The 26,516-nt window shown below is 37.4% G+C and overlaps 1 protein-coding gene across 10 annotated transcripts in view; it reads left to right on the forward strand.

Moving 5' to 3' along the window:
* The window catches only part of RABGAP1L (RAB GTPase activating protein 1 like), a 762,235-nt gene that overhangs the window by 444,570 nt on the left and 291,149 nt on the right, over positions 1-26,516 (forward strand). For all 10 annotated transcript variants that reach the window (XM_023247520.2, XM_023247522.2, XM_023247521.2 and 7 more), the window contains one exon: positions 25,123-25,197. In XM_023247520.2, coding sequence (XP_023103288.1) covers positions 25,123-25,197 — 75 coding nt within the window. The remainder of the gene's footprint in view (positions 1-25,122; positions 25,198-26,516) is intronic.

The following is a 26,516-nucleotide window of genomic DNA, read 5'->3' on the forward strand; positions in this document are numbered from 1 at the left end:
AAAGCAGCTCCAGGCTCTGAGCTGTCAGCACAGAGCCCAATGCAGGGCTTGAACCCACGAGCCCTGAGATCATGACCTGAGCCGAAGTCGGGCACTTCACCGACTGAGCCACCCAGGCGCCCTGCGTATGAGTCCCTTTTATATATATATATCTTCTCTCCGGCTTGCTTTTTTACTCTATTATCTCTTGATGAACAGATGCTATTAATTTTTAAGGCCCAATTTATTAATTTTTCTTTTATGGTCAGTATATTTGTGTCTTGTTTAAGAAATATTTGCCTAACTCAAAGTCATGAAAATATTTTGTGATGTAATTTAGAAATTTTATTATTTTTCTTTTTACACTAAAGATTATTATCTATGATTGATTTTGATAAAATTTATTAATTTGTGATAACATTTATCAGTTTTCTTAGTTTTTTCAAAGTGCAACCTTTGGCTTTGTTGATTTTATCTATTATATGTTTGCTTTCTATTTCACTGATATCTGCTTGTATTTTTATTCCATTTTAAGTTTAATTTGCTGTGTTTTCTAACTTAAAATACATGCCTAAATCAGTAATTTTTTTAGCTTTTCTTTTGTTCTAATAGGTACAGAAAAGGCTACACATTGCTCTTAGATACTGCTTTAGATGCATTTTTGTGAAGTTTGTTTTTCTGCATTAAAGCTCTAATTTTATAATCAACTTAATTAATGTTTAATTTACATACAATAAGCTATGTCTGTTTCATGCATATAGTTTGATAAATGTTGACAGATGTATACACCTATGTAGCCATAATCAAAATACACCACAATCAAGATACCAAACCTACATCAATCTACAAAGCTTCTGCACAATAAAGGAAACCATCAACAAAATGAAAAGGTAACCTACTGAATGGAAGAAAATATTTGGAAATTATGTATCCTATAAGGGATTAATATCCAAAATATATAAAGTACTCCTACAACTCAACACCAGGAAAACCAAATGATTCATTTAAAAAATGGACAGAGGATTTGAATAGACTTTTTTTCAAAGAAGAAATACAGATGGCCAACAGGTACATGAAAAGATGCTCATCATCACTAATGCAAATTAAAGCCACAATGAGATATCACCTCATACCCATTAAAATGACTAGTATCAAAAAGAAAGAAAGAACAAGTATTGGTAAGAATGTGGAGAAAGGGAACCCTTGTGTGTGGTTAGTGGGAATGTAAATTCGTGCAGCCACTATGGGAAACATTACAGCAGTTCCTCAAAAATTTAAAAATAGAGCTACCTTATCCAGCAATTCCATTTCTAGGCATTTATTTGAAGACAACAAACAAACAAAACTAACTGAAAAAGATATATGCATTCTTTTTGTTTATTTGCAGCATTATTTATAATAGCTAAGATATGAAAACAACCTTAGTGTTCATATACGGATGAGTGGATAAAGAAAATGTGGTATACATATACAATGGAATATTATCAGACCATCAAAAACAATGAAATCTTGCCATTTGCAACAAGGTGGATGGCCCTTGAGGGCATCATGCTAAGTGAAATAAGTTAGAGAAAGACAAATACCATATGATCTCACTTACATATGGAATCTAAAAATAAATGAAAAATAAAACAAGCTCATAGATACAGAGAACATATTGATGGTTGTCAAAGGTGGGAGGTGGGCTAAATGTGTGAAGGAAGTCAAAAGGTACAAAGTTCCAGTTATAAATAAATCATGGGGGTATAGTATATGTAGTATACAGTAATGTGACTATAATTAATAATACTGTATTGCATATTTGAAAGTTATTAAGAAAATAGATCTTAAAAGTTCTTATCACAAGAAAAAATTGTAATTGTAGTAAAATAGGCTTATTGTGGTGATCATTTTGTAGTATATACAGATATCAAATCATTATGGTGTATACCTGATAATAATATAACATATTATTATATTTTGTATGTTATATGTTAATTATACTTCAATAAAAATAAACAAAATGCTTCCACTTCCAAAAAGAGAAATGACAGTTGTTCTAAAGGGGAATTACTGGCAGACAGGTAAAAAAGATTAGAAAATGCTTTTCATGTACTTGTGATTTGGTTTTTTGATACCTCAATACAAGAGAACCAAAAGATCCCTGGATTTCTTTATCATTTTATCATTATGTGCATCAAATAGATTATCTTTCCATTTAAGTCCTGTTGAAAAAGGATATCAACTGTATTGGCCCCCAAATTCCTCATGCCCCTTCATAGTAAATCCTATCTATGCCTGACCTCAGGTAACCATTTATCTTCTTTCTGCCATTATAGTTTCCATTTTTCTATAATTTTATAAATAGATCATACAGTATATACTTCTGGCTTCTTTCATGCAGCATAATGCCTCTGAGATTGATCCATGTGGTTGAGTGTTTTGGTAGTCCATTCTTTTGTATTCCTGGGTAGTATTCTATTACAACCCCACCAATTTTGATGTCATATTTTATTACTATTATATATATGGTGATATCCTTGACCCATTGTATTTGGTGACTTTTAGGTTATTTTTTGTTATTGATCTATCTTAATTTTACTATGGTCAAAGAACATGCTCTGTGTGTTTTAACACTTCTGAAATTTGTTGAGACTTGCTTTCTGATTCTAAATATGTAATCATGCTTTTCCAATCTTTTTATAACTTCTTTCTTCTCCTGTTTTGTCAGTTACTGATAAAATTGTGCTAACATTCCCAACTATGAATCTGAGCTTGTCTGTTATTCCTTTAATTTTGTCGAGTTATGCTTTATGTATTTTTATGTTATTATTTATGTTATTAAGTGCATACAAATTTAGTGTTAATGTGTCTTCGTATTGAATAACCTTATCATCATTATAAAATGTCTTTCTTATTGCTAGTATGTACTTTGATAGAAGTCTGACCAAATTAGCTTCATTTTGCATTGTATAACTTTCAATATCCTCTTACTTTCAATTGAGTTCTTATATTTAAGAAGTCTCTCCTTTAAGCATCTTATAATTGAACTTTGTTATTTTCACTAGCTCTCCAATTATTTTTTAATTGGGGTATTGAGTATATTTACATTTAATGAACTTATGTATTTAATTTTAAACTTACTATATCACTGTTTTCTATTATGTTTCATCTGTTTTTTCTCTTTTTTCCCCTCATTTTCTACTTTAAACTCTGTAACTATTACATAGTTTGCATACTTTTAATGGTTACCCTAGGGATCACAACAGGCATTCTTGATGTATTAGAATACACCTAAGTGAGTACTTGGATCACTTCTGTATAATGCAAGAACCTTACATCTCTTTAACTTCATATATTTTTGGTTCATTGTCCTATTATTATCATGTATTTAATCCTGTACATGCATCAATACCCACCTATGCCCACACACAGGGTATTATTTTTTTGTATTTTAAACTATCCATATTCATTTAGACTTACCTGTTTATCCATTCTTATGCTCTTCATTTCCTCCTTCATTGCCTGCTTCCATCTGGGATTGTTTTCCTTCTTCTTCAAGTTTTTTTTGTCCTTTTAATTTTCATTCTTTTTTTTTAAGCATAATAATGATTTCAGGAATAGAATTTAGTGATTCATCACTTACATATAACACCCAGTGCTCATCCCAGCAAGTGCCCTCCTTAATGCCCATTGCCCATTTAGCCCATCACCCCACCCAGCACCCTGCCAGCAACCCTCAGTTTGGTCTCTGTATTGAAGAGTCTCTTATGGTTTATCTCCCCCTCTTATTTTTCTTCCCTTCCCCATGTTCATCTGTTTTGTTTCTTAAATTCCACATATGAATGAAATCATATGATATTTATCTTTCTCTGAGTTATTTCACTTAGCATAACACACTCTGGTTCCATCCACGTTATTGCAAATGGCAAGATTTCATTCTTTTTGAGCACTGAGTAATATTCCATTGTGTGTGTATGTATGTATGTATGTATGTGTAGACACATACACACATAGCACATCTTCTTTATACATTTATCAGTTGATGGGCATTTAGGCTCTTTCCATACTTTAGCTCTTGTTGATAGTACTGCTATAAACATTGGAGTACATGTGCCCCTTCAAAACAGCACACCTGCATCCTTTGGATAAATACCTCATAGTGCAATTGCTGGGTTGTAGGGTAGCTCTATTTTTAATTTTTTGAGGAACCTCCATACTGTTTTCCAGAGTGGCTGCACCAGTTTACATTCCCACCAGCAGTGGAAAAGAGATCCTTTTTCTCTGCATCCTTGCCAACATCTGTTGTTGCCTGAGGTGTTAAGCTGAGCCATTCTGGCAGATGTGAGGTAGTGTATCATTGTAGTTTTGATTTGTATTTCCCTGATAATGAGTGATGTGTGGAGCATCTTTTGATGTGTCTCTTAGCCACCTGGATGTCTTCTTTGGAAAAGTGTTTACTCATGTCTTTTGCCCATTTGTTCAATGGATTGTTTGTGTTTTGGGTGTTGAGTTTCAGAAGTTCTTTATAGATTTTGGATACTAACCCTTTGTCTGATATGTCATTTGCAGATATCTTCTCCCATTCCTTCAGTTGCCTTTTAGTTTTGTTGATTGTTTCCTTTGCTGTGCAGAAGCTTTTTATTTTGATGAGGTCCTCATTAGTTCATTTTTGCTTTTGTTTCCCTTCCCTCCGGAGACATGTTGAGTAAGAAGTTGCTGCGGCCAAGATCAAAGAGGTTTCTGCCTGCTTTCTCCTCGAGGATTTTGATGGCTTCCTGTCTTACGTTTAGGTCTTTCATCCATTTTGAGTTTATTTTTGTGTGTGGTGTAAGAACGTGGTCCAGGTTCATTCTTCTGCATGTCGCTGTCCAGTTTCCCCAGCACCACTTGCTGAAGAGACTGTCTTTATTCCATTGGATATTCTTTCCTGCTTTGTCAAAGATTAGTTGGCCATGTGTTTGTGGGTCCATTTCTGGGTTCTCTATTCTGTTCCATTGATCTGAGTGTCTGCTCTTATGCCAGTACCATAGTGTCTTGATGATTAGAATTTTGTAATACAGATTGAAGTCCAGGATTGTGATGCCTCCAGCTTTGGTTTTCTTTTTCAAGATTGTTTTGGCTATTCAGGGTCTTTTCTGGTTCCGTACAAATTTTAGAATTGTTTGTTCTAGCTCTGTGAAGAATGCTGGTGTCATTTTGATAGGGATTACACTGAATATGTAGATTGCTTTGGATAGTATTGACATTTTAACCATATATGTTCTTCTAATCCATGAGCATGGATTGAGGAAGTTTTTAATATTTCTTTAGTAAAAATCTGCTAGTGAAACTTACTGCATTTCTTTTATTTGTGTGAGGGTCTTATTTTGTCTTTATTTTGGAAAGATTGTCATTTGATATGGAGTTCTAGGTTGAGATGGGGTTTTGCCTACCATTTTAAAGGTGTTATTCTATTGTCTGTAGGCCTTCATCATTTCTGTTGAGAGGTGGCTGTGAATCATATGTTTGTTTTCTTTTTTAATATAATACATCTTTTCTCTCTGCTAAAATTTTTTGGTTTATCTTTGGTTTTTCAACAATTTTTTGTTTTTTGTTTTTTTAATAATGTGCCCTAGTTGTGATTTTCTTTATATTCGTACTGCTTGGAGTTCGTTATTGAATATGTGGCTTGACTTCATTATTGAATATGTAGCTTGACTTAGTCTGTCACTTTTAGGAAATGCTCAGCCAGTATCTCTCTAAATTCTATTTGGCCTTGCTCCTTTATTCTGGACTTCCAAGTATTCATATTTTGCTGTGTCACTTATGTCTTCATTTTATGTTTCCATCTGCCCTTTGTGTCTTCATCTGGATATTTTTTACTAATCCTCTCTCTACTCTATTGCAGTCTTAATTTTGGTTATTTTATTTTTCAGTTCTGGAATTTTTATTTGATTCTTTTTAAAAATAGATTCCATTCTCCTTTGTGAGTTTTTTTCCTATTTTCTTGTACAGATTAATCATAGGTATTTTTTTTTAATGTTTGTTTACTTTTGAGAGAGATTGAGACAGAGCATGAGTAGGGGAAGGGCAGAGAGAGAGGGAGACATAGAATCTGAAACAGGCTCCTGGCTCTGAGCTGTCAGCACAGATGACATGGGGCTCAAACTCAGCAATGGTGAGATCATGACGTAGGCTGAAGTCAGACGCTTAACCGACTGAGCCACCCACGTACCCCAAATCATAGGTATTTTAAAGTCCAAGTCTGATAAAGTCTAATATCTGATCACCTGTTCATATATTACTATTATCTCTTGCTTTTTATTTTCTCATATTTTCTTTCATGCTTGGTTATTTTTAATAGAAATCTGAATTTTGTATGTGAAAAATTATATAAGGCTTTGAATGATTTTACTCCAAAGAAGATTTAGTATTTTCTGGTAGGAAGATAGAGTATAATGGATCCATTTGACCCAGTGTGTACTATCTTTTGCTTCATGGGTGAGACCTTCCAGCATTTCAGCTAAAAGCCTGAGGTATTAGAAATCTTCCTCCTTGGTGGGCTCCACATCTTACTTTCTGTGTCCTTGACACTATGAGACCACTGAAATCTCTGCTTAGTTGTTTTTAATATTGTTGCAGACCGCTTTTTCCAAAAATTTCCCCTTCTGTGAAATATTGTTTTGCTCCTGTGAGGAGATATGAGAGATCACATTTTCATAATGTTCCCCTAAACTTTTCGTTGGATAAGTGTTCGTTAATAGTTTCAGATTTTCTGTGGGAGAGGGGAAATAGTCACTGATCCTCTTGTTTACAGTGGAATAAAGACGGTACTAGATTTGCATACTGATAAATCTTAATCTCTGAGGGTAAGAGTTCCATTTAGTTTCCCTGCCCTTAAATCACTCATTTTCCATTTTTTATTTTAGGCAAATTGTCTACTTCTTCTTCATTGCCAAGGACAGTTATGTTTATAGCCATTTAGAACAGCAAATGCATGCTCATACATATACATACACATATAAAAGAAATCTTAGCAACTTAAAGTTGGAAAGCTTCACAGTGTGTGTTTGTGTGTATATAGGGGTTAACTTCATGCTTAGCTTTTGCTTATAGTATTTCAAAAACATTTTTTTATTAGTATCATTAAATCATACATGAGGGACTATTTTTGGGTGGGGTCTTTTTTTTGTTCCTGTTATTATACATATTAATAGGACAGACTTTTTATGGGTCAGAGCTCAACTGGGAAGATATGATGTTATTTTAAATATGGATTTTTCTTCTGAAACTGTAACAATAAAAGGTTAGGTTTGTGAAGCTGGAGTCCTGGAAGGAGAATGAATGATTTGTAATGCTCTTGAAAGTGTCTGAAAAGTTTTTAAAAATTTCTTGATGTGCTTGGTCCCATAAGAGCTTTTCTGAAATAGCTTTGTAGTTTCTGTGGAACCCGTAGTCTTTCAACTGAAAGGCTAATTGAAGCCATCACACCATTACTAGAATAAGGAAGAGAAAGAGTAGGATTATGAGGATGATAAAAATGTGTAAAATTAGAATACAGGGATTGGTGTGTATCCTAATGGTTTGATTATAGTCATTCTCTTTCAAAAACAACATTCTTCTTTGAGAAAAGAAGAAAAGTAAGATTACTTTTTAAAATAGAAAAGAAAAAACTAACCTGCAAAGACATAACACAAGGAGCCTTCAAATAAAATGCTACTCATGGTTTCCTGAATTTATGATTTTTCTCAAAATAGAGATCTCTATACTAAATTCAAATGCCTTAAATATCTCAAACAATAAACTCACATTTATTCCTGAGTGGATTAGTTACAAGATTATGGGGACTTATTTCCTGTTTACTAATTGTTATTCAGTTGGCAATATCTTTACAACTTTGAAGCCTCCTCCTTAACCAGACCTTTTCCTGCATCTTTTAAAGACCAAGGAAGGGTGTGAATCTGAATTGCTTTCCACCTCCTTCCCATCTGTCCAAATCTTACTAGCCCACTTCCCTTGTGAAGCTTGTTCTACCCACTTCTACCCACAGTGATTTATAGATTAAAAATACTCTAGAAAGTTTAGATGATTATTATGGATTATGTTTGAACATTGTCTGATTAATTTCATTTAAGTGTTTTCTTCAGCATGTTCAGTCTTTGAGGGAAGAGGGCTCTCTCTGACATTTTCTTTTTCTTTGTTTTAGAGAGCAGAGTGCAGTACTGACTACATGATGTAATATAATTAACTCTATGCTGTTGACTTGATGAAACTGTGTTATTCCAGGTCCTCTCAGAAGCTTGTCACCAAAACAGGATTAAATGTGTAAGCAGTGTATTAGGGGAGATGCCTGTAAGAGAAAATGGAGACGCTGGGAGAGCCATTGGACTACAATGTTAGTCTGACCCCAAGGGAAGAAGATAGGAAATAAGATTAGGTAGAAGTGTCTTGGAGTGTAGTGCACTTATAAGAAATGTTTGGCAAGGCCAATGGGAGTCCTTGGCTAAGTTGTGTGTGGGGTCCCACTTCTCCCAGAAGCTGGCCTGCCTTAATGTCTTGTTGTGTTCAGTCATTGGCTGGGAGTATACCCCGGGAAGTGTGGCCTTAGTGCAAATGTTAGGATGGATTTCACGACATACCAGTTGGCAACTTGGACCAATTATGTTTTCTGCTGTTGGAGATTAGACAGGTTCATTTTCATGTTCACCAGATATTTTAAATGAGAATGTAATGTATATAAACACTACAAGAGCTCTCTCTACAGTTTCTTCTTCTATAAAATAATTTTGTTTATAATAATTACTCAACGTAAGCTCTTTAAAGAGCAAGGGTGTTGTTTTTATTTATTTTATAGAGTTCCTTTTTGCTGTCCTTCATGTATCATTTTTTTTTTAAATCAAAAGTCCAAAGATATAAACTAAACACTCTGGGTAATTTCCCATAATCATACGGTAGTTTACTTATAATAGGGGCATTAAATGTTTTTTTAAGTATATGATAGTCTAGTTATTTTACATTTCCTTTTTTTAAAAGAGTATATCAGTTCACTTTTAAATTGTTGCCAAGGGCTTTATTTTTTTTTTTTTCAAGTGTTATATAAAAGGAAACTTACATCTAGGAATTTTGCCAGCTATGTTAGATAAGAAAATTGCTTTGTGAGTGAATATTTGTGAGTACATCTAGTTTTCTATGTTTATATTTGCCAGAGTTTATATTATTTCATATCAGGGAATCTATTTTTGGAGCTTATGTTAATACTCTTCTTTTTGCCAGCATATAGGATAAACTTAATAACCTTTTTTAAGCCCCAATTTTTTATTATTAGAATCAACAGACAAAATTATTCTGAATTTATTTATATATGTATGTATACATCCATATTTCCATATATTTTTTAAAGAATGTCAAACTTACAGGAAAGTTGCAAGTACATAATTTTGTTTCCTATAGTGTTTGAGAGTGGTTTGCCAACATGATGCTGCATCACCCCCAAATACTTGAGGATGTTTTCAAAGAAGCAAGAATATTCTCTTGTAATGAAACATCCAAATCAAAAAGGAACATCGATGTACTGCTACAACCCAAGCCTTAGACTTCATTCAGGTTTCACTAGCTGTCCACATAATGTCCTTTACAGAAAAAAGGACCTAGGTCAGAATCATACCTTTCTATTAGTTGACATCTTCTTGACATCTGGAATAGTTTCTCACTCCTTCCTTCATTTGGTACTTGTGAAGATTATAGCCCAGTTATTTTTTGAAATGTCCCTCAATTTGGGTTTGTCTGATGTTTCCGCATGGTTGGACTCAAGTTATACATTTTTGGCAAGAGTAACACAAAAGAAACATCTCTTATCTCCTCCTCTCAGGTAGCACACAGCTGCAGGTTTTCCCATAATTGATGGTCACTTTGAAATTTTTTTTTTAATGTTTATTTCTGAGACAGAGACAGAGCACGAGTGGGGGAGGGGCAGAGAGAGAGAGGGAGTCACAGAATCAGAAGCAGGCTCCAGGCTCTGAGCTGTCAGCACAGAGCCCGATGCGGGGCTTGAACTCACAAACTGTGAGATCATGACCTGAGCTGATGATGGTCACTTTGATCACACACTCACACCCATATTATCATATTCAGATAGACTCATCAATTCTCATTTTATTCAGTGTATTACTAACTCTCTTACTATAATTATTTGTTTTGGTGCTCAGATTGTTCCCAACTGGACGGTGGGAGACCTTCAAGCTGGCGTTTTGGCATATCCTATCATTCTCTGAGCACTGCCTTTCTTTCTGGCCCAAAAAGATGCTCCAGGCTTTCTTTGCCCCAGAACTAGACCGTTTCTCTAAGGATCCCTCCTTTCTTTAGTTAAAAATGGTAGAAAATCAGGATTTCTACACTAGGTGTATTCACTGATATTAGGATGAGTTACTCACAAGTCATCTCACCGGACAGAGCTAAGAAATATATATGTGTGTGTGAATATATGTATAGACACATATATGCATGTCTGTATACAAACAGTTTTTTCAGTATTTTTAATGAAATAATTCACATACTATAAAATGCATCCCTTGAAATAAGTGTACATTTTAGTGGGTTTTAGTATATTCATGAAGTTATGCAACCATCATCACTATTAAGTTCTAGAACATTCCACCACTCTAAAAGGAAACCTGTATCCGTTAGAAGTCACTCTCCAGCATCCCTACTCTCAGCCTCTGGCAATCAATAATCCACTTTCTCTTTCCGTGGATTTGCTAGGTTTTGTTGTTTTTGTTGTAGTAGTTTGGTGACTTTTGTGAACTAATTATATAAAGTCTATTCTTTGTCATGTGTGGCCACTGAAGTCTCTGCTTGGTCGTTAGCTAATGATTAGAAAGAGGTTTGCTTATATTTCCTAGAACCCGTAACTTTCCCACTCTTTGCCAAGGGGCTCTGTGGATGTGCTTAGGCATACTTTTATTATTCAGCTAACCGGGTGACAATTCTATTTTACCTTCACTTCCTGCTTGTGCAGAGCCTCAATCACTGTCAGCCAGAAATGAGAGCCTAAAGCCTTCTCATGCCTTTTCTGAGCTTACCCAAAGCTTTGGGCACCTGTACAGTTTTACACATGGATGTGGCCCTCTATATTCTCAGAAATAAGTCTGAGTTTTTCAAAGACCTTATGGACATCTCATTCTGTAGCTTTTTCCTTTTAAACCTTTTGGTTAAGTCTGTTGTCTGCTCCAACTTTTATCTACCACCTGAAGGCAGTCATAAAATTAAACAATCACTTGTAATTGTTTTTGACAAATGCCCTGGGGAAAGGGCTTTTCACACTGGGTGAGTCTTGCAAGTGGTCTTTGGGGAACCACCACACAGGTCTAACTATGCTCATTCTCTGCAAATGATTCTTTGCAGGATTTGTAGCCATCCCCTTTTGCTCCTGATGGTCTCCAGGATGCTTGTTTTCACTGCAAAAGCAAGGTGTTAGTTTTCAAGGTCATCAAGGGGCTGCAGAGGTAGAGCTAAGGGAAGTTAAAAAATGCCACAAAGTTCACTGTCCTTACTGAGATTCGGTCGTTTTTCTGTAATAAATGTTCCTCAGGTTGCTGCAAATCTTAGGTCAATTTCCAGAGCACTAGAAAAGCTGATTGTAACGATTTTTGCTATCTTTCCTGCTATTATGGAGGAGCACATTTGTAGAGATCCTTACTCTGCCTTTTTTGCTGATGTCACTGCCCATATTTGTTTTTATACCTTTTTACATATGTTGAAAATTAGGGATTCACAGGAATACTTTCAATTTCAATTAAATATCAGCAAATGAATTCTACTGTTCTTTTTCCTATATTTGTTAACTCCCTTCTCTAATAATGAAAAAACCTAGTTCTCATTATTTTTCATGTATTTATCCATTTGATCAATATCCCTGTATGTAACCAGCTTCTCATTGCTGTGGCCTCTCCTGTCTTGCACAGATGGCCTCTTTACAGTGGTCAGGCTCTAACATCCCATGTGTGTCACTCCATTGATTCCTTATTCTTGGCCATCCGCTTCCCCACATGGATGGCCTCATCATCCTGGTTAGAGTATAATGTCAGACCACCCTTCTGTGTCATGTTTATCTTGCTTTGCCTGATGGCTTCTGGAAGGAAATGGGAAGTTTGACTACTTTTTAATAAAACAAGAATCCATAAGCATTGTAATGGTGAGTGAGACCTCATCCAGACAGCTCCATACTCATCCTGATGATGGCTCAAATGGGATATGTGGAAGAAGGACATTGTAGTCCTCCTTGACACCAGCCTGTCATTGCTACTATTATTCACCTCATGCTGTGCCCAGGCGCTGTTTAATCCTCAGGCAAGTTTATACAGTGGTTTCTATTTTTACCTTTGTGTTACAGACGAAGATAATCTGCTCCCCTTTATCACAGAAGGCCTCAAAAGATTTGTCTATACCTGCTCTAACCAGTTTCTCTCCTCCAACTATTTACTAAACCCATTTCAGTCAGGATTTCACTTGTATTACTTTATTGAAGATGATCTTGTCAGAAGACAAACATATTCCAAATCATAAAACATCATCATCTTAGTTAATAGTAACTCCATTCTTCCCATTGCTCAGGCTAGAAACCTTGCATCGTTTTTGACTCTCCTTTCTTTCTCTTACACTTAAGTTGAGAAAGTGTTAGCTACCACTAGAAGCAGAGGTCCCAAGATGTCAACCCACTGCATAGTTTGCAAGTGTTGAGGTTACTAAGAAAGACACAGCTCACACAGCCACTGGATGGAGCAATACTTTCCCCTCATAGAAAAAAGAGCAAGGTCAACTTCAGTAGTGAGTGTCAGTCCTCCAAGATGCCTATCACAGGGAGATGGTCTGCATGCACCTCTTCTGTGCTGCAGAAGAAAGAGCCCATTCCCTCCTCGTAGAGACTATGGATAACTGTGGGGTTGACCAGGTGCCATATGACATACACGCTTATAAAGAAGTATGCATCAAGCCTGGAATCGGGAAAGATGACCAAACAAGGTGATAAGCCCAGCACAGGGAGTAAGGGCTCCTTACCTCCACGTGAGAAAATATCCCAGGGCTGCAGCATACTCTTTTGCAACCGTGCAAAGGTCAACAGTTTGTGCAGGACTGTCTTTCACAACACATCTCATCCATTAGGAACTCTTATTGGCTCTATCCTCAAAATACATCCAGAAACTGCATCTCATTACTTCCACTGTAGCCACCCTGGTCCAAAACTACAGCTGTCCACCTGGTTTTTCAGTTTCATTCATTTTAAAAGCTTAAGTCTGAAAGACCCCTGAACTAGGTCTTCCTCGGCGATGAGACCCCGTGCCCACGGAACACCGAGACCACGAGTCAGATGCAAACAGCAAGAGGTTTATTCGTACACGGGTACCCGGGGCGGTCAAGTCTCAGCAAAGACTTGCGCGCCTCTTATTGGGCTGGGGAGACTTTTATTGGGTTGGAGTGGCAGAAGCGCGGTTACAGAAGCGAGAAGCATAGTTACGGAGTCTTATTGGTCCAGTTAAATGAGGCTGGTTTTTTGTTTTTTTTTTTTTTTTCTTTTCTGAGGGCGATTTCCCAGAATGAGGGGGAAAAACATGGGTGGCTGACTAGGCTCATCTCTAGGGTTTATCGGGTGGAGTCAGTATTTTCCATTCCCATCTTAGGGCCAGGTGGCTATCTTAGGGCCAGGTGGCTGACCACAGATATCCTGTTTGGCAGCTAAACGGTGGACTTAGGATAAGACCCCTGAACTTCTTGGTGCTGTCTTGCAAATGGCGTTACTATTGCTAAGCATATTATGACAGGGGGTCAAAACAAGGGGAAGGGGTCTTTCAAGTCTTTACAGAGGTTTACAAGGTTGTAAACTTCACGTATGACTGTTCTCTGCATCATGAACTCTGTCCTAGTCACACACATGCCAGGCTTGCTCCCCCATCAGAGCCCTTGCACTGTTCCCTCTGCTCGGAACACTTCTCCCAGAGATCTGTCTGCATGGCTTGCTCTTCCGCCTGTCTTGACTTCTTGCTCCAGTGTTACTTGCCCAGTACTGTCTGCCCTAACCCCCCTCTTACGCTTGCAGTGTCCTCTGAGTCCAGCATTCCTTAGCCCCTTCCCCTGTGTTATGTTTCGCCACTGTACTTACCTTCACACTTACTTACACTGTTGTCTTTTTCCAATAAAAAAAACAAGCTTTGTGAGAGCAGGTGTTTTGTCCATTTTGTTCACTGCTTAGACCAGTCTTTCAAAAAAAACTCTCCACAAATATTTGTTGTCTCAAAGTGTTTGAAACTTAGGGAAGTTAACTAATTATTTTAAGAGGCAGAGGTGGAATTTGAAGTGTTTGGCATTGAGATCCACTATTAGAAAACTTGTAAGTAAATTTTTTAACGAACATCGATTTTAGAACACTTTACCATAAAAAGCTACTGTCCTGGGTCCTGTAGTTAGGGACCAGTTTTATAGTTTGGAAGCGAATCTGAGAGCCTCATAACCATATTGCTTTTATAGGAAAACACATGCCGAATTTCAAAGAAAATACTGGTAAATGAACTGTTGATTACTATGGACTATCTGTACTGAATTCTAAAGGAATAGGAAGATATGTCATTCATAATGACTCTAAAGGCTTGGGGAGGAAAAGGAATACGATGAGGAATATTTGGTACTGAAAATTTTTATAAAAATATTGATTTAGTCCCAAATTTTAAAACTTTAAATTGTGGTGTGAGAATACATCTACATTACCTTTTCATTTATTTGGTATTTCTAATGCTTATGGCCCTTCTAAAACTAATTATTCATTATTCTAATCACTAAAAATTTTGGTTTTGTTCATGAAAAACATTTTATATTGATTTGCTTTTTGTGGGCTAATTCAGAAATAAATGATGTCAACTTAATTCTGGATATCAGTGTGTGTGCATTCCCAAAGATATATTTATATATTTCTAAGATATATAGATAAATACAATTAGATACAGATGTTATCTAAGAGGGTACACACACACACACACACACACACACACACACACACACACAGTAGATCTCCATTATTCATAGATTCCATATTTGCAAATTTGCCTATTCACCAAGATTTATTTGTAACCCCCAAATCAGTACCCTCGGTATTTTTGTGAACATTGATTGATGTACCTCTCCACTGTGTAGAAAAATTTGAGACCTGATGTATACATTCCAAAGTTCACATGAAACCAGGTAATTGTCTGTCTTCTTGTTTCAACTCTCATTCTATAAATAAGAGTTCTTTTTTGAAGTTTAGTACCTCATTTTTGTGCTTTTGGTGATTCTGGTGTTGGTGATTGTGCTGTTTAAAATGGCCACCAAGTGTAGTGAAGTGCTGTCTAGCAATGCCAAGCACAAAACACAAGAAGGCCATGACGTACCATATGGAAAATATGTGTGTTCGTTAAGCTTTGTTGAGTGGTAGTGATGTTGCCCATGATTTCAATATGAACTAATGAACAATAAGTATCAAATAAAGTGTCTTTAAATAGAAATACACATAGACATAAAACAAGGTTATGGTGGATTGATTGACCAGGGCCTCCCAGAAGCCTAATCCTCTGTTTCCCCCTTTGGGGCATCGATTCAGTATCTGCTAATTCAGTGTTCACAGCAACTTTATAGAGCAAACAGCTGCAAGAAATGAGAATCTACTGTGCATAGGTATAATTTTCTCCAAGAAGAGTAGTTTCCAATGGTTATCTACCTCACTATTTTATTTTATTTATTTATTTTTTTTACCTCACTATTTTAATCACCTATGTTAAACTCCAGTGGAGCCTTGGTATGTGTTTTTCATATATCTGTTTTCTAGAGATGTCACCCCATTTGAAATCTTATCACAAATCATCGACTGGAAAATTACTAATAAGTAGTAAGCTTTTAAAAATTTTAGATGTTTAAAATTATGAAATATACATTCAAATGAGAAAACATGATTTGTATTTCTGAGTTTTAAAAGTCAATAATAGAAGTAACATCCTTGTGCCAACAGCTTAGGAAATACAGTATTACCAATATCTTTGGATACTTCCAGGTGTCTTCTCAGAGTCAATCTTCCTCCACCCCACCAGAGTCAGCCACTCTCCTAAATTTGGTGATTACCATTCTTCTACCTTCTTTAAATAAACCCACATCTTTGATTAGTTTATGACTATGTACTGAATACAACACAGAAAGAAAAATTTATGTTTTATCATTAAGTTCTGCGGTTGCTCACCCGAACTCTGCCACATTTGTCAACAATCACTAAGATCCAGAGTCTACATAGTAAGAGTAGCTAAGACCTCGAGATCCGAAGCCAGGCTGCCTGAGTTTGAATTCTAGCCTGCTGCTTACTAACTGGGTGACCCTGGGCAAGTAATTTAGCTTTTTGTGCCTCTGTTCCTTCTTCTATAAAATGGATGTATTGGGGCGCCTGGGTGGCTCAGTCAGTTAAGCGTCTGACTTCAGCTCAGGTCATGATCTTGTGGTGTGTGAGTTTGAGCCCCACATCAGGCTCTGTGCTGACAGCTCAGAGCCTGGAGCCTGCTTTGGATTCTGTGTCTTCCTTTCTCTCTGACCCTCCCCCACTTGTGCTCTCCCTTTCTCTCTCTCTCTCTCTCTCTCTCTCTCTCTCTCTCTCTCTCTCTCAAAAATAAATTAAAAATGTGAAAAAAAATTTAATGGGTATATTAATAGTACTTAATTCAGAGGGTTTTTGTTAAGGATTAAATACATTTATATAAACACCTAGAACAATGGGCAGCAATTATCAATAAATGTTAGTGGCCATTTTACGGTCAGAGAAATTAATGCTAAAAGATTCTTTGCAAAGCCATGTGTGTTAAGTGCTATATTAAATAATCTTTTCTTTAAAGGTTACCCTAATTTCTTTTAGACAGCCAGGTGTCTTACGGTTCTTGTCACTCTGTGACGTCTTTTCATTTAGCTTTTCGTGGCACTATTTATTATTTTTTTTTATTTAAAATTTTTTTTTTCAACGTTTATTTATTTTTGGGACAGAGAGAGACAGAGCATGAACGGGGGAGGGGCAGAGAGAGAGGGAGACACAGAATCGGAAACAGGCTCCAGGCTCTGAGCCATCAACCCAGAGCCCGACGCGGGGCTCAAACTCACGGAGCGCGAGATCGTGACCTGGCTGAAGTAGGACGCTTAACAGACTGCGCCACCCAGGCGCCCCAACGTGGCACTATTTAAACATAGTTTTTCCTTGGTATCTCTTTTTGTCTCTTAGATTGTATGAGAACAGATCTCTTTTTAGTCTATAAATAAACTTATTTCCACATATTTTACACTTGGTTGTTTCCATGACATGCTCATTTAAGGGCTCTTGGTGCCAAGAACAGTCCAAAGGCTGGTTTGTTTGTTTTGATTTCATTTTGGCAGAAGCTCATTGCAGGTAGTAGATGAAACTGTTTGTCTATCAGTAGCCAGTTCATCAGCAAATATATCAGTTCCTTTAGCACTGCCAAGAGCTAAATAGGGATATGTTTCAGAAGTTTGATCCTCTCTTGTATGCCCACATCACAGCCTCTGTGGCTTCTTAGAGTACATGTTCTGATTGCCTTTTCATCTTTTCCTGTGAATCTCAGCTTCCTTCCTCTTTACCTATAAGTGTGTCTGGGTGATGAAATAGACAATAGATACCTGTATGTTATCCATTCCTGGGACAAAAGAGAACTGTCATTCTGTGTTTCCTGCATCAACCTAGTAAAGGTTTGTGTGTGAGAGAGTATTTTGGGAGAAAGAAGATTGTAGATTAATCTTTAGACATAATTTAGCTGTAAGACTAAAATTTTCCCTAATGTTTTTAAGGTAATTCAAGATCAGTACTGGTTATTGTGTGTGTGTTTGGGTTGGTAAAGAAAGTCCCACTACCCTGTGGGAAATTATTTTCAAAGTTAGCATCCCACACTTTAAAAAAAAAATCAAGTGTTTTCTATATTTATTTGATAAAGAAGAACTTACATTTATAGATAAATGTTAGCACCAACTAGATTATGCCTGACAAATATCATTTGTTATGTCTAAGTTCTAGCCTGTAGTGAGCATGTTAATAAATATATTACATAGAGAAATTAAAAGTTCTCCTTCCCTAAACCCAGAAGTCATAGATTGAAAAAGATCAAACAAGAATCAAGATTTGTCAAAATGTCATCAAGAATTGTCATTTCTCGGGGCACCTGGGTGGCGCAGTCGGTTAAGCGTCCGACTTCAGCCAGGTCACGATCTCGCGGTCCGTGAGTTCGAGCCCCGCGTCAGGCTCTGGGCTGATGGCTCAGAGCCTGGAGCCTGTTTCCGATTCTGTGTCTCCCTCTCTCTCTGCCCCTCCCCCGTTCATGCTCTGTCTCTCTCTGTCCCAAAAATAAATAAACGTTGAAAAAAAAAATTAAAAAAAAAAAAAAAAAGAATTGTCATTTCTCTTGAGACTGTGGAGTCTTATCCCCCAACCCTTTTGACCCCCAAGGCAAATCAGAAGATAGGCCCTTCCATCGTTTATGGACCCAAATGCATAAATGTCTAAGAAGAATAATTCTGCACAGAGTGAGTCTAAATGATTGTCTTAGTCTCTTCAGGCTGCTGTAACGAAAATAGCATTCACTGGGTAGCTTGAACAACAATTTGTTTCCCATAATTCTTGAGGCTGGGAAATTCAAGATCAAGGTGCTGGTAGATTCAGTGTGTGGTATGGGCTTGCTTCCTGGTTCGTAGATGGCCGTCCTCTTGCCGTGTCCTCACATGACAGAAGAGACAAGGGAACACTCTGGGATCTTTTTTATAAGGACGCTAATCCCATTCACGAGAGCTCTACCCTCCTGACCTTATCACCCCTGGATGGCCCCATGTCCCAATACCATCACATTTTGGATTAGGTTTCAACATATGAATTTGGGGGATGGGGGGGATATAACACAGGTGTTAAGCATACAGGCTCTGTATTTAAACAGATTTGGGTTGAAATCCTGGCTCTAGCTTTGTGTCTCTGCCCAAGTTGTTTACTTTCTCTAAACCTGCTTCTCTTATCTCATATGCTTTGTGTGAATTGATTGAGAACACAGAAAAGCTTTTAGCGCAGTATCTGGCCCATAATAGAGGCTCTCTCGTGCCTTTGTACATGCCTTTCCCCCGCAGCATGCCTAAGGAATCTCCGTATTCTTCCTTCAAGCTTGTGAGGCCAAGTCTGCAGCAGTTCTGGTCCCATCCCTTTTTTTTTTTCTTTTGTACGATTAAAACAACATCACCTGTGTTATGTCTTTCTTGCCTTTAACTCTGCTTCTTACACGATGATTTGGCTGCTCACCCTTTCCCTCAGAGCTCCCACCTCTCTGGCAGCGCATCTCTCACTGTGCCTGGTTTCGCTGCACACACCGAATCAATCCTTCCACGAGACTCTGAGCTGAGGTGCGTGGACCATGTCTTTTCATCGTTGCATCCACCTCACAAAGCACAGTATTTAATTACATAATAGATGCTCAGTAAATACTGGCTTGCTGAATGAGAAAGAATGAAATATGGCCTTTTGTAGCAACGTGGATGGAACTGGAGAGTGTGATGCTAAGTGAAATAAGCCATACAGAGAAAGACAGATACCATATGGTTTCACTCTTATGTGGATCCTGAGAAACTTAACAGGAACCCATGGGGGAGGGGAAGGAAAAAAAAAAAAAGAGGTTAGAGTGGGAGAGAGCCAAAGCATAAGAGACTGTTAAAAACTGAGAACAAACTGAGGGTTGATGGGGGGTGGGAGGGAGGAGAGGGTGGGTGATGGGTATTGAGGAGGGCACCTTTTGGGATGAGCACTGGGTGTTGTATGGAAACCAATTTGACAATAAATTTCATATATTAAAAAAAAAATACTGGCTTGCTGAATGAATATAGAAAGTACTCTTGGGAACCCCGCCAGAAAAGTGGGCTATAGTTCAGAGCAGAGAGCAGAGACAGGGTGCAGCCACAGATTGTTTTCCCTCAAAACTGTTATGACAATGTTCAAATATATTAAAAAAAATTACAAAGAATTGTACAGGAAGCATCCACCAACTCACCACCTGGGTTCTACAGTTAATATTTTGTTACATTTTCTTGATCATTTATCTGTCGATCCATCTACCTGCTATTCAATTGATCAATCCCTTTTAATATTTTCAGGCATTTGAAAGTAAATTGCCTTTATATGTCTTTATACCTTATGCCTAATAGTGCAGCAGGTATATTATTAGCTAGAGCTCAATATTTGCTAACAGTTTTCCTTTGCAGGTACAACTTCTTATCAGTGAAGTGTACAAATACTAGGAGTGCCGTTTCATTAATTTTGACAAATGCAAACTTGTGTCCAAGACATTGAAGCTTCCTCATGTGTTCGCAGTTCATCCCTGACCCTTCCCCCAGAAGCAATCTTTGTTTTGATTTTTTTTAACCCTGTATCACTTTGACTTGTACAACTTTGTGTTAGTGGAACCATGGAGGAGAATCATTTTCATGTGAGATGTAGTTCACACAGCATAATAGTTCTAAGATTCTTCCTTGCTACAGGTATAAGTAAGTGACTTGTCACTTTTTTTTCTTGCTGAGGGAGGAGTGTTTCATTGTATGGATATACCATGTTTATACGCTTCCCTGCTACAGGATACCTGAGGCTGCTTACAGTTTGGGGCTATAATAAATAAACCTGTTAGGAATATGTCTCAACTCTCTATCAGTCTTTGTTGTATACATTTGCATTCATTTCTCTTGGGTAAATACGTAGATATGGAATTGCTGAGTCATAGGGTAGGTGTATATTTAGTTTTCTAGAAAACTGTCAATTTTACAAAGTAGTTTTACTATTTTACACTCCTACCAACAGTGTTTGAGAATCCAAGGATACTGGCATTTAGTGTATTGGCCTTTTTATTTTAGTTTCTGGTGGCTACATAGTAATATCTCACAGTGGTTCTCATTTCATTTTAATTTATTGTCTAATGATGTTGAACACTTGGCCATGGTCTTACTGGCCATTCATAGATAACCCTTTGTGAAATGTCTCTTCGGATCTTTTGTTTTTATTTTTTTTTTATTTTAAATTTTTTTTCAATGTTTATTTATTTTTGGGACAGAAGGAGACAGAGCATGAACGGGGGAGGGGCAGAGAGAGAGGGAGACACAGAATCGGAAACAGGCTCCAGGCTCCGAACCATCAGCCCAGAGCCTGACGCAGGGCTCGAACTCACGGACCGCGAGATCGTGACCTGGCTGAAGTCGGACGCTTAACCGACTGTGCCACCCAGGCGCCCCAGGATCTTTTGTTTTTAAAATTGAGTTGTTCGACATTGAGCTGTAGAAGACCTTTATGTACATGTTGCAAGACTTTTTCCAGATATGTTTGCAAATATTTTCCCAGTCTGTGGTTTACCTATTCATTTTTTTAACAGTGTCTTTTCATCATTAGAGGTTTTTTAAAATTTGATAATATATCAGTTTATTCTTTTATAGTTAGCACTTCTGTGTCCTGGTTAAAAAAACCTTTGCCTTTACCAAATTACAAAGATATTCTGTGTTTTCATTGAGTAGCTTTATAGTTTTAGTTTTATATTTAGAACTGTGATAAGTCTGAAATTAATTTTTGCGTGTGAAGTAAGGTAGGGATCCAAGTTCATTATTTTCCTCATATAGATATCCAACTATTTGAGCATATTTATTGAAACAATTTTCATATACTTGCAAGTTAATACATATAAACAATTTTATTTTCCTCATTGTATTATCTTGGTAACTTTGCTGGAATCAAATAATTTTATAAGTGTGCCTGTACTTCTAGGCTTTTTGTTGTTTACTGATTATTTGTCTACCCTTCTGTCAGTTTTATACTATCTTGAATATTGTAGTTTTACAGTGAGTATAGTAAGGGCTTCTCTCCTGTTATTCTTTGTTCCAGAATTTCCACCCCCACTTTATAGCTTTTTCTCCAATCTGTTCTCTGGGTCTTCTAGCCAATAAGACTACTGTTTTATATCCAAGTTTCAGCCATCCGATGCAGTAGCCCTGGTGCCCGATGTTTAGCAAAAGCCATAAAGAATGGGAATTTTACCCAGTGTTGTTCCCTTCTTCCAAGTTTATTCTCCCTGCTAAGTTTCTGACTGCTTTTGTTTAGCTCTTCAGTGTCTTCAGGTAGCTGTTTTATATAATTGTCCAGACACAGTTTAAATTTGTTGCCAGAGGGAAGATTGGTCCAGTAGGAGCTGCTACTCCATTACAGAAGTGGTGTAGAGACGGTTTTTAAAAGTCGGACAGAGCAAGCATCTGGCCAGAGATGCACTTAAAGTGAGGAATGGGGAGAGATTTGGTGCAAAGGGAGGCAAGTTTCGAATAAAGGGAGAGGATTCAGTTCACCTCAGTTAGAGGAGGCTTATACTAAAGCCAAAACAGTGCTTGGAAGGACTCCAAGGATATGAACTTGCTAGAATGCTGTTTTTTAAACTGTGAATCATAAAATCAATTTAGCAAGTGGTGTCTGAAAAGTCATTTTTGCTTCTAACCTAACTAAGAACCATAAGACAAGTAGAAAGTAAGAACATTGCATTACTGATGTGCACTTTTAGCCTCAGCTCTCTAGTTAAAGAATAGTCCGTGGAGTCACTGAATTCATACCTTCTCTGTCTGATGTATCATGGACCTTTATTTTCTGTTAGAGTTCTCTTGTAACACAAATGAGCATATAAACAGCACACTTCTCAGTAAACATTAACTATCCCTCAGTAAATAGATCAAACGTTTGTTAAAATGATGTCAGGGTCGGTGAAGCATGGGCGGCTTTTGGAGATCCACAGTTTTAAAGAATCCTCAACTGACATCTTTCATGGGGAAGGGGAAGCCTTGAAAATATATTTGCCATTCTGTAACATGCTGTCTCCTCAACAAAGCCCAGAGATCCTTGTTCCTTGTTCATGAAAAAGGAAGTGACAGAGCACCATCAGCAATGCTCCAAATTGGGATAGAATTAGAACCTTTTCCCTCTTTCTTCCTTTTTTGTTCCTTTTTCTTTTCTCTCTGTCTGTAATCCTTCTTCCAGTCCCTAATACACACACCCATGAGCTCTGGATAAAAGTACAAATTAAGCAATCAGAACTATAACTGTATAAATCAAAGAAAATTAAATAAGTAAAAGGATGCTAATGCATCTTTCAATTCTTAAAATTAGGCAGAGCTCTGGAAATTGGTGATAATGAAGAAAAAGCTCCTTTCAGATTCATTAGGTAATGTTTCCATGATCCAATTTTTCTCTCATTAGAAGAGAGTGTGATAATATCATCATTAGCAGAAGAAGGTTAAGAGAGAACAATAGTACTTCAAAAGACATCATTAGGAGGGTGAAAAAGGCAGGGCACAGACTAGGGGAAAATATTGGTAACACACGTGTCTGGCAGTGACTCGTAAACAGAATGTATCAAGAATTCCCATGAATCAACAGTAATAAGACAAACAACCTACTGAAACAAGTGGGCAAGAGCTTGAAGAGAGTGTCACAAAAGAATATATATCAGTTGCCTAAAAGTACGTGATGGTACACCCTACATCTTTAGCCATCAGGGAAATGCAAATTAAAACCGTAGGAATTAATAAAGAGAAAGAGACTGGCAGTATCAAGTATTGACAAGGACGTGAAGCATTAAATATTCATAGTTTGCTGGTGTGGGTGTGAAAACTGAGTTACAACCACTTGGGCAGACACTTTGGCAACTTGTTATGAACAAGTTAAACAGACACTTGTCATTTCAACCTTGAACTTCCACCCCTAGGTATTTACCTAAAGAGAATGAAAATCTATATCCATGAAAAACCCTTATGTATAGATAGCAGCTTTATTCTTACCAAAAACAGAGAAGCCCAAATGTTCATCAGTGAGAGAACGGATAAACAGATTGTGGTATGTTTACACAGTAGAATAGTACTCATCAATGAAGAGGAATGACCTGCTAATGTACACAGCCACGTGGAAGAATCTCAGAAACATTATACTGAGTAAAAGAAGCCAGACACGAAAGAGTTTATATTAAATGATTACATTTGCATGAGAGTGTTTAAAAAAATCAAAGCTAATAATATGTTGTGAGAAAAACCAGATCAGGGGTTGCCTAGGAGAGGTGGTTTGACTGCAAAGAGGCATGAGGGATGTTATGGAATGATGGAAATATTCTTTAATAATGGGGTTACATAAGTGACCCAGTTCAAGGAATTGTGTGACTAATGTATGCTTTTCACTGAATACAAACTCTATTTCAAGAAAGTTGTTTTCTTTTGTTTTGTTTTTTTAATTAAAAAATGTTTCAGATCCGGTACTTTAACTACCTTGGCATATGGGAGCTACTACACTTCCCCTCTTCCCAGTGGTGACTCTTCCTAGTAATCTTTGATAACCACTGCCCTGGACAGAGACTGTTTTTAGACTCACAGAATCATAATGCATTGTATTAAATGCATTAAATAGAAATCCCCTCACTAAAATGAAGCACAACACATAGATGGGATACATGGGATGGGATACATATCCAGGATTCAAACAGCACCATCGGTATATTTGTCTTTGCATTAGAACTCCACAACTACTCTAGAACCTACCCACCCTCTTCTACCCTTTGCTCCTGCCTTCCATGGTCTCATTTGCCTGACTATAAACCGTAATGGATCTTTGAAAAGTAGGTGTTCTGAATATCTCTTTATTCCAAATTCCGAAGATGAACCTGGAGATAATGGGGCATTTAGAATTGCTTTAGAGGGGCGCCTGGGTGGCGCAGTCTGTTGAGCGTCCGACTTCAGCCAGGTCACGATCTCGCGCTCCGTGAGTTCGAGCCCCGCGTCGGGCTCTGGGCTGATGGCTCAGAGCCTGGAGCCTGTTTCCGATTCTGTGTCTCCCTCTCTCTCTGCCCCTCCCCCGTTCATGCTCTCTCTCTGTCCCAAAAATAAATAAAACGTTGAAAAAAAAATTAAAAAAAAATAGAATTGCTTTAGAAACTATATAGCATCTTTGAGGATCCCACTGTGCTAATGATTCACACATTTAAGTTGCAATTGTGGTGCACAGCCTAGGGACAAGTTCAAGTAGTAGCCTGATGTTAACGTACATTAAAATCTGTGAATATTTACAGTATTTCTTTCTCTGCGTCTTTTCTCTAGGCCTACTCTGTCTACGATGAAGACATTGGGTACTGTCAGGGACAGTCCTTTCTTGCTGCTGTATTGCTGCTGCATGTAAGTAATTTTCCATGTGATAAATGGCATGGTGCTTCCAAGTTTATTTCATTTTCTACTTGGTTTTCTTCTTCCTTCCCATTTTCCATTTATCTGATGGAGATTACACATGGCATGGCTTTTTTAAAATGTACCTTTGGTGATAAAGTAAGAGATCTGATGTCAAGTACAGGACGGTTTCTCAATTGAATTAATATTGCTAGCAAGAAGGGAATAAATTGCTTATTTGGAGTTATTTTTAAAGAGAACCCTCTAGAAATAAAGAAGTCAGTGTAACTGCTCAAATATGAGCAGGACTAGGACCATTATGAAGGAATATGGCAAGGAAGTCTTCTCTTTTCTGCAGTTTATTTTTGTATACTCTCTTTCCTCTCAGTCACCTTCATTTAACAGAACATTTATTGATCATCGGTCTGTCAGTGCTGGGCTAGGAAGTGCAGTTACAAATATGAATAATTTATTATTTGTGTTCTGGAAGGCCTCATAGTTCAGGGTGGGACACCAGTACTATAGGCACATACTTATTCTTTTTATTCTTTTTATTCTTTTTATGTGTCTTTATGGATTTTTCTGACGGTCACTAAAGACCTTATAGTATGCTAAGTAAAAGCAATACACAGAGTAAGAGCACAGAAAGGAGAATTACCCAACCCAGCTCTGCCAGAACTTTCAGGAAAGACTTTCTGGAGGAGATGGTAACCTTGCCAAGAGATAAATAATTTAGGTTAGGAAAGGGTGGGGGGGGAGTAGAGATAGCTAAACACGAACATGAACAAATGCATGGAAACACATAAGGGCACAGCATATAAAGGGAATAATATGAAATTACAGTTTTTGTTCAGTTACTGTCGGAAAATTTATGCTAGGAAGAGGTATGAGGTAAAAATGGTTAGATGGGCAGGGACCAGGGGTGCCTGGGTGGCTCAGGCGGTTAAGTGTCTGACTTCAGCTCAGGTCATGATCTCACAGTTTGTGAATTTGAGCCCTGCGTTGGGCTCTGTGCTGACAGCTCAGAGCCTGGAGCCTGCTTTGGATTCTGTGTCTCCCTCTCTCTGCCCTCCCTCCTCTCTCTCTCTCTCTCTCTCTCTCTCTCTCTCTCTCTCTCTCAAATAAATAAATAAATAAACATTAAAAAAAATTTTTTTTAATAAAAAGATGGGCAGGGACCAAATTATAAAGACTAATCATGTCAAGAAATGTGGGCTTTATTCTAAAGCTAAGGAGGTGCCATTGATCAGTTTGAAACAAGGGAAAGATAGTGAGATGTTCATTTCAGATAAATTCTTCTTATACCTTGTAGAGGGTAATTGAAGGGAGCA

Source organism: Felis catus, chromosome F1, assembly GCF_018350175.1.
Source record: "Felis catus isolate Fca126 chromosome F1, F.catus_Fca126_mat1.0, whole genome shotgun sequence".
Lineage (NCBI taxonomy): Eukaryota > Metazoa > Chordata > Mammalia > Carnivora > Felidae > Felis > Felis catus.